The 14111-nt window shown below is 61.9% G+C and overlaps 1 protein-coding gene across 2 annotated transcripts; it reads right to left on the bottom strand.

The window, feature by feature from the left end:
• LOC110257044 (aquaporin-12-like) lies at positions 7700–13637 on the bottom strand. Of its 2 annotated transcripts, XM_021075513.1 has the most exons (3): positions 12126–13637; positions 11246–11362; positions 7700–8103 (listed from the first exon to the last, which is right to left on the bottom strand). In XM_021075513.1, the coding sequence occupies exons 1-3, from the start codon at positions 12730–12732 to the stop codon at positions 7910–7912; spliced, it is 918 nt and encodes a 305-aa protein (XP_020931172.1). In that variant the 5' UTR covers positions 12733–13637; the 3' UTR covers positions 7700–7909. The 2 variants fall into 2 exon arrangements, 1 of the variants encoding a protein (XP_020931172.1); XR_002339206.1 differs by lacking the exons at positions 11246–11362; positions 12126–13637 and adding an exon at positions 8721–9241.

Here is a 14111-nt window from a genome sequence, read left to right on the forward strand (position 1 = left end):
AGCTCCCCCTCCTCTTTCATAAGGGCACTGACCCCCCCCCCAACCCCGTTCAGGAGGCCTCGCCCTCAGGGTCTAATCCCCTCCCAGGCCCCACCTCCTGACACCTTCTCATGGGGCAAGGATGCCGACATGTGAATTTGGGGACAGGCAGACGTTGTGACCATAGCAAGCAGTGAGAGGGTTGACTTAGATGGTCACCTAGAGCTCGCCTGGCCACAGTGTCACAGGTGCTGCTGTCCGTTAGGGACTTTGAGGGCTCCCGGACGGGGACAGCTTTTGTCGTGAGGTGCATTTTCCACTGATGCGCCCCTGCCTCCCTGCCGGCACCTCTCCTCTCCCACCCGCTCCGACCTTTACACCCCTGGCCTCTGCCAGCCCCGCCTCTGGACCCCTGCCTGCCATTGCCCAGGGTACTAGGGCCTGCGGGCACTGCCCTGTCCACGGGGAAGCCCACGGCCCGCAGTCCGGTGTGGGGTCCTGGGCCCGGCTGCCTGAGTGCAGGTTCAGGTGGCTTCCTTACTGGCCCCAGGGCTCTCGCTTGTATCCCGGGGTCCTTGAATCCAGGGTTTCCACTACAGTTTGTGGGGCCACGGGCATTAGTACAGGTGAGGCCCAGGCAGGTCCGTCTTGAAAGCTCCCACTCATGCCCTCGGAGTCTCGCTTTAGCTCCCACGGAGATCCCGGGGGGGTCTTGAGGCTGAGAGGCTGCCCCCTCCCTGCCAGTGCCCCTCGGAGCCTGAGCCCCTCTGGCATCTCCAGGCCCGAGCCTGGGGGTGACTCCCTGGCTGGAAGTGAAGTCACCCCTTCTTAGAAGTATTCCCAGGCCTCCTCCAACAGCCGCCTGAGCACCTGAGCAGAGCACAGGGAGGGGCCCGCCTCACCCGCTCACTCTCCTGCCGAGCGGCTCTGAGAACTGGCGTTCGTGCTCCTCCAGTCTCATGGGGTCTGCTGGAAGGTCCCTGTGGGTCCGGGTACCACAGGCCTTGGTCCTTCTGCTTGTGACATTAGCCAAAGCTCCCCAGGAAGGCGCCGTCAGCAAGCGAGTCTGGTTTGTTGCTTTTACCGCAGCCGGGCACTGATCAGATTCACAGCCACAGAATGTAATTTAGAAAACACTCTCCTCAGAATTATGGTTCTATCAAGGCCCCATTTGAGATGTTATCTGAGCACTTAGATAATTGCAATAAAAATAAAAGAGAAAAGCCTCAAAATTATTTCAGGAGACAAAACAAATTTCTTGCTGAGGCTCTGGATTATTTCATTTCATTCGTTTGCAAAAACCCGAGACTATGCAAGTCCCACAAATGGGATGGCGTGGAAACACTTAGCTTCTAAGAGAGAATGAAAGTAATCTTAGAAGAGAAAAGCATCTCTCTTGGTTCTGGATCTTCAGAAGCTCTTGGAAGGGCGGGGGCCACTCGGAGGGGACTCATTTGCGGGACCCCTTGACCGGGAGCCCCGTGCACTGCGGTTCCAAAAAATGGGTGAGGCCCCGATAGAAGCTGAAGTTAGATGGGGGAGAAAGGAAGGCAAGAGTTGACGAGACGAAGGTGAGTAGTTGATATTGGGATGCTTGAATCGACCTCACGCGAGCTGTGCACCTGCTGTAGCTGAACGCGGCCCGGGCATCCACACGGTGTCCGACTGGGCGACACTTACGCACCTAATCCTGTAAAAGCCACCCTCCAGCCGACACTCTCGGGCTTTCTAAATGGGACCAGGGAGATGGTCCGGCCCACGGAGCTTATTAGAGTAGAGGACGCCTGGTGGACCAAGGGTTACCGCCTTCGTGAGCGTCCTGCTAGAAGCGGGAGTGCGGGAGGACGCACTGAACCTGAAGGCACGTGGCGCTACTGCCCGGTGCAGGGGGTGCAGGGCGCCGGCTGGGTCTCACGGCAAGAGGCGGTGCGCCCCCCAGCGGCGACCACTGGGATACAGGACCAGGACGTTTCCAGCTATCGCGCTTTGATGGCGACCACTCCTAGGACCCAGGGGCACACCGCAATCCTAAAGCCTGAACTGCTCCTGACAGCCTACGTGATGCCAGAGACACGGCCGGGGCGGTCAGGGACCGGAGCAGTTCCGGCAGAAGAGAGAAGGGTTTTTAGCTGTTCACGCGGGTGCACGCTGCGGGGGAGGGGGGGTGCCAAGAGGCCGCCGTGTCCCTGAGCGGGAGCTTCATTTCCCCTTGCGCTGGCTTCGTAGCGGCCAGACCCACTGCTACGTGGTGCAGGTGCCCCGTGAGCGGCTCCCCTGGGCCAACAGAAGGCTGCCTGCCTTGTGGACGGCGGGCCCGGGACGGTCACCACTGAGCCAAGGTGGTGAAAGCGAGTCTGCTCGATGGACTGGACGGACGCTGTCGGCCTCTCTCTTTGGGTTCTTACTGACTCATGGGGGGTGGCCGATGGCCCGGCCGTGAGATCAGGCAGGTGGTCAACGGAGAACCGATCTGTTAAGGAGAGGGCCCCACGCAAGTCCGTATGGCGCTTTAGGGGTGCGTCAAAGTAGGACACGTCGCCAGCCACACGACTCCCTGCCAGGGCCAGAAGGCGACTGGAGTTGGCAAAATGGCTCTTCCGGGGCTCTTGCCGAAGGCAGCCCCCAGGCCCATGAAACGAGTGGCCACGGGGCCCGGCAGCCCTGCAGGGCTGGGATGGCTCTGGACACGGGCCTTCTACACCTGCTGAGGCGCAGGAGGCCGGCAGGGGCTGCTGTGTCCCTTGGCCAGAGAGACGGAGGCCGCAGGCGCCTGGGGCAGCCCAGGTGCGGCCAGGAGCACACCCCGACTCCGCCTGGGCGTCGCGGGCAGGTGGTGGACGCAAAGGCTCGGAGACCCCGAGGGAACCAGCCCCGAGGGTCTGCACCTCTTCAGACAAGAAACCCTTTCATCTTCAGAGAAACGGGGGACGCTTTGGTCCTCAGTCTGACGGGGAATTGGGACGCGCCACTGGATCCACGCTTGTCTCAGCTGTGGGGTGGTTTGGCACGAAGGGCTGCCGTGTGCTCCCGCTCAACACCAGGGGCCCGGGCAGCTCCTGCCAGAGAGCATCCCCCGTCTTCCCGGGGCCCAGGGAGGGCGGATGGAGGAGGAGCGCGGCCCACGCACAAGTCAGGGCAGCTGCATCCACAGACATGGAGGCTTCTAGAACGGCTCCACGCCTGGCGCGTGCACTCGCCTGACTGGCTGGTGTGTGAACCCTTCGCCAGCATGAGTTGTCTCTGTCACTGCTCGTTTCCTTTGCTCCGACTTGACCTCAGTAACTGTTTGTCTGGCGTATCTTTCTCCATCCTTTCCCGCTCAGCCTCCCGGTACGAGGGTCGCTGACCTGAGCCTCTTACAGGCGACACGGATTTGGACGTGTCTCCGTGTCTGTTCTGCCAGGCTGCCCACTGGCCTCTTTGGTCCGTTCGAGTCCCCTGTGCTATTGACGGCGTGGGTAGGCCGTCCTTCTGCCGCGGTATTTTTTGTTTACGACTGTTTCTTCTGCTGTTTGTCTTTTTTTCCATGCAATTTGCTTTCAGAGCAGTTTCCAATTTGTAGACCAACAGAAAACCTGCAAGCTGGTCCCAGGTTCTCTGTCCTCAGCCGCCCCTTATCTTTTTAGGGCCGCTCCCGCAGCATAGGGAGGTTCCCAGGCTAGGGGCCGAATCGGAGCTGCAGCTGCCGGCCTACCCCACAGTCACAGCAACGCAGGATCCAAGCCATCTCTGCGACCTACACCACAGCTCATGGCAACCTGGATCCTTAACCCATGGAGCGAGGCCAGGGATTGAACCTGTGTCCTCGAGGATGCTAGACGGATTCGTTTCCACTGAGCCACCACAGGAACTCCCGTCGAGGGCCCTTTCTTGAGCTTGGACGTGGAGCCTGATGTGTAGAGGCGGGGAAGCCGCAGGTGAGAGCAGGGCAGCCCCGGCCCCACTGCAGGCCTGCTAGGGCCCCCGGAGTGTGCCCAGGGCCCCTTCCCAGCACCACCCAGTCTTCAAAGCGGGCAGGTTAGAGTGTCCCAGGGGCAGGGAGCTGGGGCTGAGAACGCGCCAGGGCTGCGCCTGGAGGCCTCAGCAGAGGGCGGCCCAGTGGGGGTGAACCCCCACCACCTGCAGCAGGACCTCCTGCCTCCCCTCCCGCGTCTGCCACAGCAGGCCCTGAGCAGACCCCGTCCTGAGGCCCACGCCTGGGAGCTCCCCCGGGAGAAGCTGGGCCCCCCAAGGCCTCCCTAGCTGCCCCTGGGACCCTCTGTCAGGAGGCAGGTGTCCAGGCCGCTTAGGGCAGGTGCCTGCTCAGGGCCAGGGGCCTGGGGCACAGACCCCGAGGAAACGCCCCTGCCCCACCCCCCGCCCCCGGGCAGGCCAGCTGCCGTAGTGCCCTGCTGGGGTCTCTGCTCCGAACCATGTGTACACACGCGTGTGTAAGGCCAAATCCACACACCCCGGGTTGTTCGTTTCGCCTTTTCTGTGACTCAGACGCTTTGTTTCTTTTAATTTTCTTTTTATTTTTGGGGGGCCGCACCCACAGCATTCAGATGTTCCCAGGATAGGGGTTGAATCGGAGTTGCAGCCGCCAGCCTACACCACAGCCACAGCAACGCCAGGTCTGGGCCATATCTGTGACCTACACCCCAGCTCACGGCAACACAGGATCCCCAACCCACGAGGCAAGGCCAGGGATCGAACCCGTGTCCTCGTGGATACTAGTCGGGTTCGTTAACCACTGACCCACGACGGGAACTCCCGACTCCAACATTTTCTAGTCCAAGCCAGTGTTTGCAGAGAGCAGCCCTCACCCTGGATGTGTCCCCAGCTCCCGGGGTGGGCATTGTGCCCTGTCCCGAGGGGACTGGGAGCTGTCCTATCTGGCCGCGCGGGGGCAGGAGGCTTGCTGCTGAGGCTCCAGAGGACCCGCAGTACCACAAACAGACACCAGGTGGAGCCCGAAATGATGAAAGAAAAAACAACCCACCAGGGCGCTCTCATTCGGCAATTGTGTGCACAAGCCCTGAAACGTTGCACTGCCTCCCAGGTTTCAGAGGCCCCTTGAATACCTGGCCAGGCCTTGCCCAGTACAAGGCCAGTCTGTAAAGACGGGGAGAGATGGCTATTTTTTTTTTTTTTTCTGAAGTGCATAAAACTCAGAGGCTTTTTTTTTTTTTAAATGCGTAAAACTCAGCCAAAATTTTCCAAGTTTTGCTCTGAGCACTGTGTGGAGTCCCTTTGATTAGAATGGTTCTGTTTCTCTAAGAATCACTTTGGACCTCCAGTTTCATCCAGTCGACTTTTTATTTAGAACGGCCCCTCCCACACTCCCCTCTCCTCCGTAAAAGGGTTCCCTCTCCGTTTTACTGGACTTGCATGGGGTGGCAAGGTTCTGAATTGCAATTATTTGCTGCTCCCAGATAAATCCATTTTACTGATAGCATAGCTGCTGTTTTATTGTTTAGGTTAACACAATGTAAACTTAGTGTGAAAAGCATGGTGTGCCTTTCATACAACATAATAAATAATACTTTATTACTGAAAGATTGTTATCAAATGACTTTCCTGTCTCCCTTTTCTGCCAATTTGTCAAGTAATCAAAATGTATATATTCAGCAACTCCATTTTCAGCTCATCTCATTGAAAGCAGAATCAGTCCCTCTGGGCAAATATGGACTTGCCAATCCTTTTTGACCATTTTTAACTTGGAGAAGGAGCTTTCTGTGGATGAAATCATGGCTGGGGCTGTTCAGAGCATTAATCACAGGCTGTGATGGCTTTGGGACACTTTCTAATTATTTTGAAAGTAAATGTTAGGACAGTGAAAGCTGATGATGTTTTTGAGAGCAATTTTTCTGAAAAGAGTCAACTCTTCATACAAATCAGCTTTGCGAAGTTTTGAATTTAAATGCAAATCTACAGGTGTCTTTTTTTTTTTTTTTTTTTTTTTTTGTATTCTGGCTGTGCGCATGGCATGCAGAAGTTCTCAGGCAAAGGATCCAATCTGTGTCACAGCAGTGGCAACACCAGATCCTTAACCTGCTGAGTGACCAGGAAACTCCCAATATACACCAACATCTTAGTATTTCCTATAAATCGTGAAGCTCCTATAAGAAACTCATTCACGATTTGCATGTAATTCAAACACCTCTGTGTGCATTTTATCACTGTATCTTCAACCACATAAAAAAAAGTAAATTTTTTTTTTTTTTTTTTTTTTGTATTTTGTCTTTTTAGGGCCACATCCGAAGCATATGGGAGGTTCCCAGGCTAGGGGTCTCATTGGAGCTGTAGCCGCCGGCCTCCACCACAGCCACAGCAACACCAGATCCAAGCCGTGTCTGCGACCTACACTACAGCTCACGCCAACGCCGGATCCTTAACCCACTGAGTGAGGCCAGGGATTGAACCCACAACCTCATGGTTCCTAGTCGGATTCGTTTCTGCTGGGCCACGACGGGAACTCCCAAAAAGTAATTTTTAAATTGTCATCCACATTAGTAATTAGTTTGTCAAAGTTTCACATGAAAATTGTGCTCTTTTCTGTGGAAGAGAGTGTTCCTTAACTTTCATTCTGGTTTTTTCCAAGCCTGTGGGTTCTGCTTCGCAACACTGAAGTTTTTCAAAATAGAGATTCTAAACTGCTGGAATAATTCCAATCACTCGCTGACATACTCTATTGCAATGTCCACGTGTTTGCTTTTCTCAAACTAATTCACTGATACCATTTACTGCCCCAGCACCAGCAGTTTCCGCCCTGGAAGCATCTGTTAGGAGCTGCAGGGACTCTGTGGGGACAGAGGCACCCGCCACTCCGCTTGGGGCCTGGTTCTGCCCAGTGAGGAGCCCCTTTTTCCGCCCAGGGTTCCAACCTCTGACCACTGCTGCAGTGACTGGCCCCCAGCGTCGGCCCTGCCACATCCCACCCAGAGCCCCCCGTGAGAGGAGCTGGTTGCCCCCAGCCCATCACCACCTCACGCTCACGGTCCTGTCTCTGGAAGCCCCCGCACAGCCCGTCAGGCCCCCGGAAGACACAGGAGGCTGCCAGGCCCTCTCCCAGGGGGGCCTTCAGGACTAGCTCTCAGCCACCCAGGCAGCCACTGAGAGAGGAGGCTGGGGCCCACCCAGGCCGGGCAGGGGAGCCTGTGCAAGGGGTGATGGGGCAGCCACAGGAGGTGGGGGGAGAAGAATTTCCCCGCCAGCTGGTGCAGGAAGACACTGCCTCCACGGCATCCCCAGGCCTGTCCTTGGGGTCCCTGCCCGCCCTTCTCGGCCTGAGGAGAGGGTGGGGCCTTGGGCTCTGGTCGGGGCTCCAGGAGCCCCAGAGGAGAGGCCTTTGTATCCTTAACATGGAAGATTCCAGGTCAGCTCTGGTCTCGGGGAGAAGAGGCTGGAGGCCCCTCCCAGCCTGGTAGGGACTGCAGTCAAGGCCCCAGGGGGTCGCCTGGCTGTGAGCACCTGCAGGACAGCTGCCCTGGTGGGACTGGAGCTGACCCACTCCTCTGCAGCCTCGGGCCCCTGCCCCCACCCTCGGCTTCTGCCGGGGTCTCGGCTTCTGCCGGGGTCTCGGCCTCTGGGGCTGTGGGCGCCGGGGCGTGTCCAGACACCAGCTCTGCAACCAGCCGCCTCCGGTGCGCTCGGGACCGGCCGACTCATCCGGGGCCTTCAGCCCTTCCCCTCTCTCACCTTCGATTCTGATTCTGTAAAGAAGAGGCAAGAGGCCTGCTGGGAAGAGGGAGGAGGCGCCCCCACCGCGGCCCGGCCTCAGCCTGCCTGCCCGTCACAAGCCTCTCAGGCCTGGGGAGACGCAGGTCTCAGGGATGGTTTATTGACAAGTGGTTTCCGGGGAGGTGGGGGCCGGTCTGGTCCCCGCTCAGCTCCGGGAGGCCCCAGGGTCCAGCCAGGGCCGGTCCTCATGCGATGCCCGGCCCGGGGCTCAGCAGCTGCTGCCCGCACCTCGCGGGCCAGGCCCCCGTCCCCTGCAGCCCTCGGCAGGCATCTGGGTGACTCCGGGCCCAGGAGCTGGCTTCCCTCTCGGGGTGCGGTACTTGTTCTTCTGACGGTAGAGCAGGTTCTTCTGGAAAAGGCGAGGGAGGTGGCCGTGATACAGCAGGACAGCCAGGACCATCCCTGCAGGAGACCAAGTGTCACGCCAGAGGGCTCGCTGCAGCACAAGGCGACCAGGACGCTCACCTCCAGGCCCTGCACAGGACGGGGGCCTACAGACCCAGGCCAGGGGGCCCTTGCCTGGACAAGCCATCAGAACCACATGCACTTCAGGGCTGTGCTCTGGGGAGCTGGGCCCAGCACTCCCTGCACAGAGGTCCGGAGTCTCCGCCTCAATTCCCGGGTTGCCTGAGCAAGGTGACCTGTCACCTGTGGGGGTGGCTATTTTTGGGGGGTGGGACAGGACAGACGTGGGCGGGGCCCTGGGCTGGGAAAGAGCAAGGACGCTGAGGGTCAGGGCCGACCTGCCTCCCTCCCCAGGTTCTGCTCAGAACCCCGGGAGTGGAGGGCCCTAACCCCCCCGGGCCGTCCAGGTCGGGGGACGGCAGGAGAAGAAAGCACCTTTCCTAGGCTGGTGTAAGTCTTTGAAGGAATGAAACTGCAGCGTGTGGGCCTCACCAGCAGCTCTTGCAAAGGTCAGGGCACCCTGGCCAGGCCTGGCCTCCAGGGACACCTCTAGTCACGGTGGCTCCGCAGAATGGCCCCTGTGCCCACATGTACCCACGCCCCTCTTGACGCACCTGCTTTCATCCTCGGGCGGCCCGGCCCAGGGGGGCGGCCGGCCCAGGGCAGCCCCTCCCCCGTCAGCGCCAGGGGGCGCGGCCTCCGGCCTCGCTGAACCCGACAAGGTCGGTAAACGGAGCGCACACCGTTTGGGCAAGGATTGCTCCCGGAAACTGCTCTCAAATGCCCGAAAGCGGTTTTGTGAACGGTGTCAGCCCACCAGGACGGGGGAGAGGAGGAGACGGCAGCTCGCGGTCCGGAGCAGAAAAGCAAGCGGACGCCAGACGCCAGCGGAATCAGGGGAGCCGCCACCGCGACGCGGAGGCCGGGAAACAGCCCCTTTCCTTCCACGAGACGCCCCCAAAGTCTCAGCGGCCGGCAGCCCAGGCCCCGGAGGGGGGCTCACCGGGCGCCAGCCTGCGAGTCGGGACGGCGGGTCTGCGCGGGAAGCGCTCGCCCCAGGCCCCGCACGCCAGCCGGATGCCGCTGGAAAGACGTGTGCGGACCCGCCCGGACTCCGCCCCCGCCCCCGGGGCGGAGGCCCCGCCCACCCAGGAAGGAAGTGGGCGTGGCAACCAGATGTCGCCCCGCCCCTCTCCGCAGCCTTCCTAGGCGCCCTCGTTGCCCAGGCAGCTCTGGAGTGAGAAGCTGGGCTGGGTTGAACGGTGTCCCCCCAGATCCAGGTCATCCCTGGAACCTCAGAGTGTGACTTTCTTTGAAAGGAGATGTCGGCGGATGTACGTCGTCAGGTCACGACGAGGCTGCGTGGGGGCGAGGTGGCCTCGGTCCAGGGGGACTGTTCTGTGAGAAGAGGCGGACCGACCCAGGGAGTGGAGGGAGTGACCCCAGCCCAGGCAGCGCAGGAGCCAGGGGGTCAGGGAGGGAGGCCCTCCCCTTCAGGCGGCAAGAACCCCACCCAGACGGGCGCCCCCCCCCGGGGAACCCTGCAGGTGCTTTGCTGTGGGGCGCCGGCTGGGCCAGGGCCAGGAGGGACCTTGGAATCCCAGGGGGAGAGTTCCATCCCCGCGCACCCCCCACGGCGGTCAAGTGGGGTCAGAGCCTAGACGCTTCAAGCGCCCAGGTCTGATGTCCCCGCTAGGACCCCTCTCAGGACCAGGGCACAGGGAGCCGAGGACACAACTTGGGGCTGCTGGAGAGAGGATGGGCCCAGGGGCTGCCCGATCGTCCGTACATCGCGGGGACGTTGACAGCGGGCACGCGGGGGCTACAGTTGTGAAACTTATGTGCTTAGAGCACTGAGCGCAAGAAAAGCAAGGACCACCCCTCCCACGGGACAGGCGGCCTCCGCTCGGGGAGGAGTTGACGCTGGTAGCGCCACGTAGAGCCTGACGGCCTGCCGCCCCCAAGGGACCTTTGCCATCCCCAAGGACAGGACCGGAGGACACGGGCCGGAGGCGGCCGAGGAGCAGGTCCAGTCCTCCTGTCCACAGGGAGGGCCAGGGTGGCCGCCGACACTGAGCGGTCCTGCACAGCCCTCAAGCCCGTGATTTGGAGGCGGACACCGCTGAGCGCTCAGCTGCAAGAGAAGCTGCTGCCTGGCAGAGGGGACCCGGGCTTATCTTGGTGCATTTCCTAGGACGACATGCACCCAAGGCAGTGACACAATGGAAACAAAGTTACAACAGCGATATCTTTCCAGGGAAGACAGAGGCCCCTCTTGTTTCTCTCCCCCTTCCCGCTGCCCCGGAAGCCGAGGCCGTGCTCCCTGCTGCTCCCCGGGTTGTAGACAGACGTGGGAGGAGGCTTCCAGAGACACCCAATGACCCATCCGGTAAGGGTGTGGGGAGCTCATTGGGGCCAAGGCCCTGCAAGCTGGTGCAGGAGAGGGCGGGACCCCCACCTGGGCCTCAGACCGCCCCCCACCCCCCTGGGGCCAGAATCCCAGGGATCTTGTGGCTGAGGACAGTGCCATGACCTCGCCCGGCAGCCACCCCGCCGGTGGGCCTTTGCTACACCTCTGCTCAGACACACCTACTGGGAAGGAAGGGCCTCCGGTACGGCGAGCTGAGGGCAGCCCTCCAGCTTCGGGGGCTGCAAGGTGGCCTCCCCCATGGGAACTGGACACTGGGAGCCCCCCAGGTGGGCGCCGTCCCTGCCCGTCTGCTCAGCCCTCTCAGAGGGTCTGCCTCTCACCGTCCTACCGCCTTCCTTCCTGGCTCCAGCCCCCTCTGTGACAGTGGCCAAACCAAGATGGGCCGCTCACGCCCCTCCGCCAGGTGCTCAAAGACGGGAGCCTTTCCTGTGGGGCTATAGCTGCAGCCGAGGAAGAGTCCCCCCGGCCCCCGGCATCTACGTCACGGAGCCCACGGGGGCCCTGACCTGGCCTCTCCCCTCCCCTCAGGACCCCACGGCCAGGAAACGCCTGGGGACCAGCAGCCCCTGAATCGCCTCCCGCCACTTGAGCGGGACCCTGCGGGTGGGTGCCCCTGGAGTGCCTGCGTGTCATTCCTGTTCCCCAGGTGTGAGCTGCTGCCCAGGGCCTGCCTCGTCCACCTGCCCCCAGGGACCCCTCTGCCCTTACCTGTGAGAGGGCCCAGCCAGTACACCTGGGCGTACTGCAGCAAGGTGTGCCCGGAGCAGTGGAAGGTGATGGAGGCGGCCAGGGCGGGGTTGAAGAAGGCGGCCGTGAGGGGCCCAGCTGCGGGAAGACGCACCCCTGCCTGCAGCCCCAGTTCCCGCTGGGACCCAACCCACCCCCGCATCCCCACCACGGGCCCTACTGTACTGGGTTTCTGGGACCCAAGCCAGGAGCTGGGCTCGTTCATGCCCTCGTCCCTGCCCTTGTCCCGATGGGGACATGCGGAGGAGGGCGGCGTCCCTCAGCCCCGGGCCGGGCTGACCACAGCCTGTGAGCAGGGCCAGAGCTGGGGCTCGGCCTGGGGGAGAGCCTGGGGCCGTGTCCACAGGGGCTGAGGGTCCCGGGAGGGCTTGGTCAGGACACTTGGCCTGGTGGGGGACAGACCCCAGACAAGGAAAAGGGGCATAAGAGGGCTGCCCGGGGGGGCGGGGACACGTGGGCCAAGCAGGTAGGTGACGCGGCCGGTAAGGAAGAAAGGACCGGCCTGGGCCCTCTACGAGGGGAGACCAAGGATGTCAGAGCCTGGGCTCTGAAGCAACCACACTGGCTGCCCCACCTGCCTTGGGTATAGACCTTCTGGGATAAACAGGAATAGCGGGTGGTGTGGACAGACCCAGATAGGAAGGACGGCCCTGACAGGGGCCTGGAGTCCTAGCCCAGCACGCCGTGTCCCTCCCAGGGGGCCACCATCCCCACCAAGGACCCAGGAGTTGGCCACCCTATCTCTGTGGCGCCTCAGCCAGCAGCCCCTCTCCCGGGCATCCACAAGTGCAGGTGTGCGGAGTGGCCCCGGGGCCCCGGGGGACAGACCACCAAGCCTCACCTGTATAGGCCATGACAGTGACCAGCAGGGCCACAGCTGGCACCCTGTACACTGGATGACTGTTCTGGAAGCGGAGCAGCGTCAGGTGGAAGAAGAAGGCACAGGAGCCCTCCACCAGCGCGCCGTGGGGCACGGCCGTGCGCAGGGCCGAGCTGCAGTGCGCCTCCATGAGGTGCTGCAGGACATGCATGTCGCTGAGCTCCCAGGCCCAGTAGAGCCGCGTCAGGGCGCGGGCCACCTGCATGCCCAGCGCCTGGCCTGCCAGCTTCAGCAGGGTGCTGGGCAGAGAGGCCTCGGCCAGGAGGAACTCCTGCAAGGACACGGTGGGATTGGCCGAGGCCCCGTCCAAGGTCGCCCCGTGCGCCAGGAAGAGCAGGAAGAGCAGGGTCAGCAGCAGGTCTGGCCCAAAGCCCCTGGCCCAGGGGCCAATCTCCACCAGCATCCCCATCTCCAGGCAGCAGGCCCCCAGCTGGGCAGCGCCCACCACCTCCCGGGCAAAGTGGGCATAGGCACCCCCCGAGAGCAGGGCCTTGGCCGCACGCCTGGCCGCCTGGCAGAGGGCGAAGGTGGCGCAGAAGAAGGAGAAGGACACGTTCAGACCGGCCATCGGCCCTGAGGCTCGGTGAGCCGGGCTGAGCAGGGGACCTGAGCTGACGTGTCAGGTGCTGGCTGCCCAGGCCTCAGCCGGGGGCTCTGGGAGGGTCCACCTGGGCCGCTGGCCATGGGAACACCACACCTGCTTCGGCACCGCCAGCCCCGCCCCTCGGCCAGGCGTCCTCCTAGGGCAGGAGACATCAGAGCCACCAGGGCTCCGTGACTCACACCCAGGCACAGCCTGGCAGTTCCCTGAACCTGGGCCCTGTCCCCACCTGGGTGAGGGTCCCTGGCTCTGCCTGCCATCTGGCTCACCTGCCAGCAGTTCCCTCAGCGAAGGCAGCTGTGTGCTGGGGCCCAGTGTCCCCACACCAGGAAGCTGCGGGCGCCCCAGCAGCCATGCTCTGGACACGCGGAAGCTGCACCTGCAGAAGTGGGCCCGCCTGGCGTGCACTTCCTCTCTGCCTGGAGGGAGCGCACAGAGCGCATCCCTAAGAAGCTGCGAGTCAGCCCAGCTGAACGCTGCCTGGGAAGTTCAGGGCCTTCCTTCAGCTCCCAGCATGGGAGGACCTTGGAGGAGAGACCATCCAGGACAAGGGGGCGTCCCTGGGACTGCCGCCCAGCACCCCAGTCGCGCCCAGGGTGACCCCTTCCTGAAGGCCTGTCGCAGGGCCGTGGCTGTCAAGTCCAGAGGGACTGGGAGTCTGGGATCTGCTGGTGACTTTGTGCTGGACACTGGCTAGGCTGCAAGAACCTAAGGCCTTAGGTCATGGTTGCGGACGCCCCACAGTGACCCCATGACCGAAGGAGGAGCGGACGCCCAGGGAGGAGGAGTGGGCCTTGCTGAGGATGTTGGGGCGGCTGCCTTGGATACCCTGGGCAACTCCTGGTGGACTGGTCATTCCAGGCCAAGGGAACAGGCTGAGCGAGGCTCAGAGGCCACAGGGGAGGGGAGCTTGGCAGGGGACCCTGAGCCCCTCCCGCAGGCCTGTCCAGCAGCAGGGAGAGGGGGCCGGGCTGGGCAAGTAAGGGACCCCGGACGGGATGCTTCGGGGCGGGGGATGAGCTGGGGTTGGAGGGGCACCTGCTGTTGAAGAGCCCAGTCGAGGAGTTCCCACTGGCTCAGCGGGTCAGGAACCCGACAGAGTCTCTGTGAGGATGCGGGTTCGAACCCTGGCCTCACTCGGAGTTGCCATGAGCCATGTTGCTGTGGCTGTGGTGTGGGCCTGCAACTGCAGCTCTGATTTGACCCCTAACCTGGAACCTTCCATATGCCACAGGCGTGGCCTTAAAAAGAAAAAAAAAAAAAAAAAAAAAAAAAAAAGGAAGAAGAAGAAAAGAAAACCCTAGTTGAGGTCTCTGGGACTTGGCTCTGTCACTGGCCATGCCCTG

This window comes from Sus scrofa, chromosome 15 (assembly GCF_000003025.6).
Source record: "Sus scrofa isolate TJ Tabasco breed Duroc chromosome 15, Sscrofa11.1, whole genome shotgun sequence".
NCBI lineage: Eukaryota > Metazoa > Chordata > Mammalia > Artiodactyla > Suidae > Sus > Sus scrofa.

Bases quoted from the DNA above. Each gene is read 5' to 3' on its own strand.
- LOC110257044 (XM_021075513.1), bottom strand. From the start codon at position 12,732: ATGGCCGGTCTGAACGTGTCCTTCTCCTTCTTCTGCGCCACCTTCGCC. The intron at 11,363-12,125 runs GTGAGGCTTGGT...GTCTTCCCGCAG, and splicing joins CACTGTCATGGCCTATACAG to CTGGGCCCCTCACGGCCGCC. The intron at 8,104-11,245 runs GTAAGGGCAGAG...GGTCTCCTGCAG, and splicing joins CTGGCTGGGCCCTCTCACAG to GGATGGTCCTGGCTGTCCTG.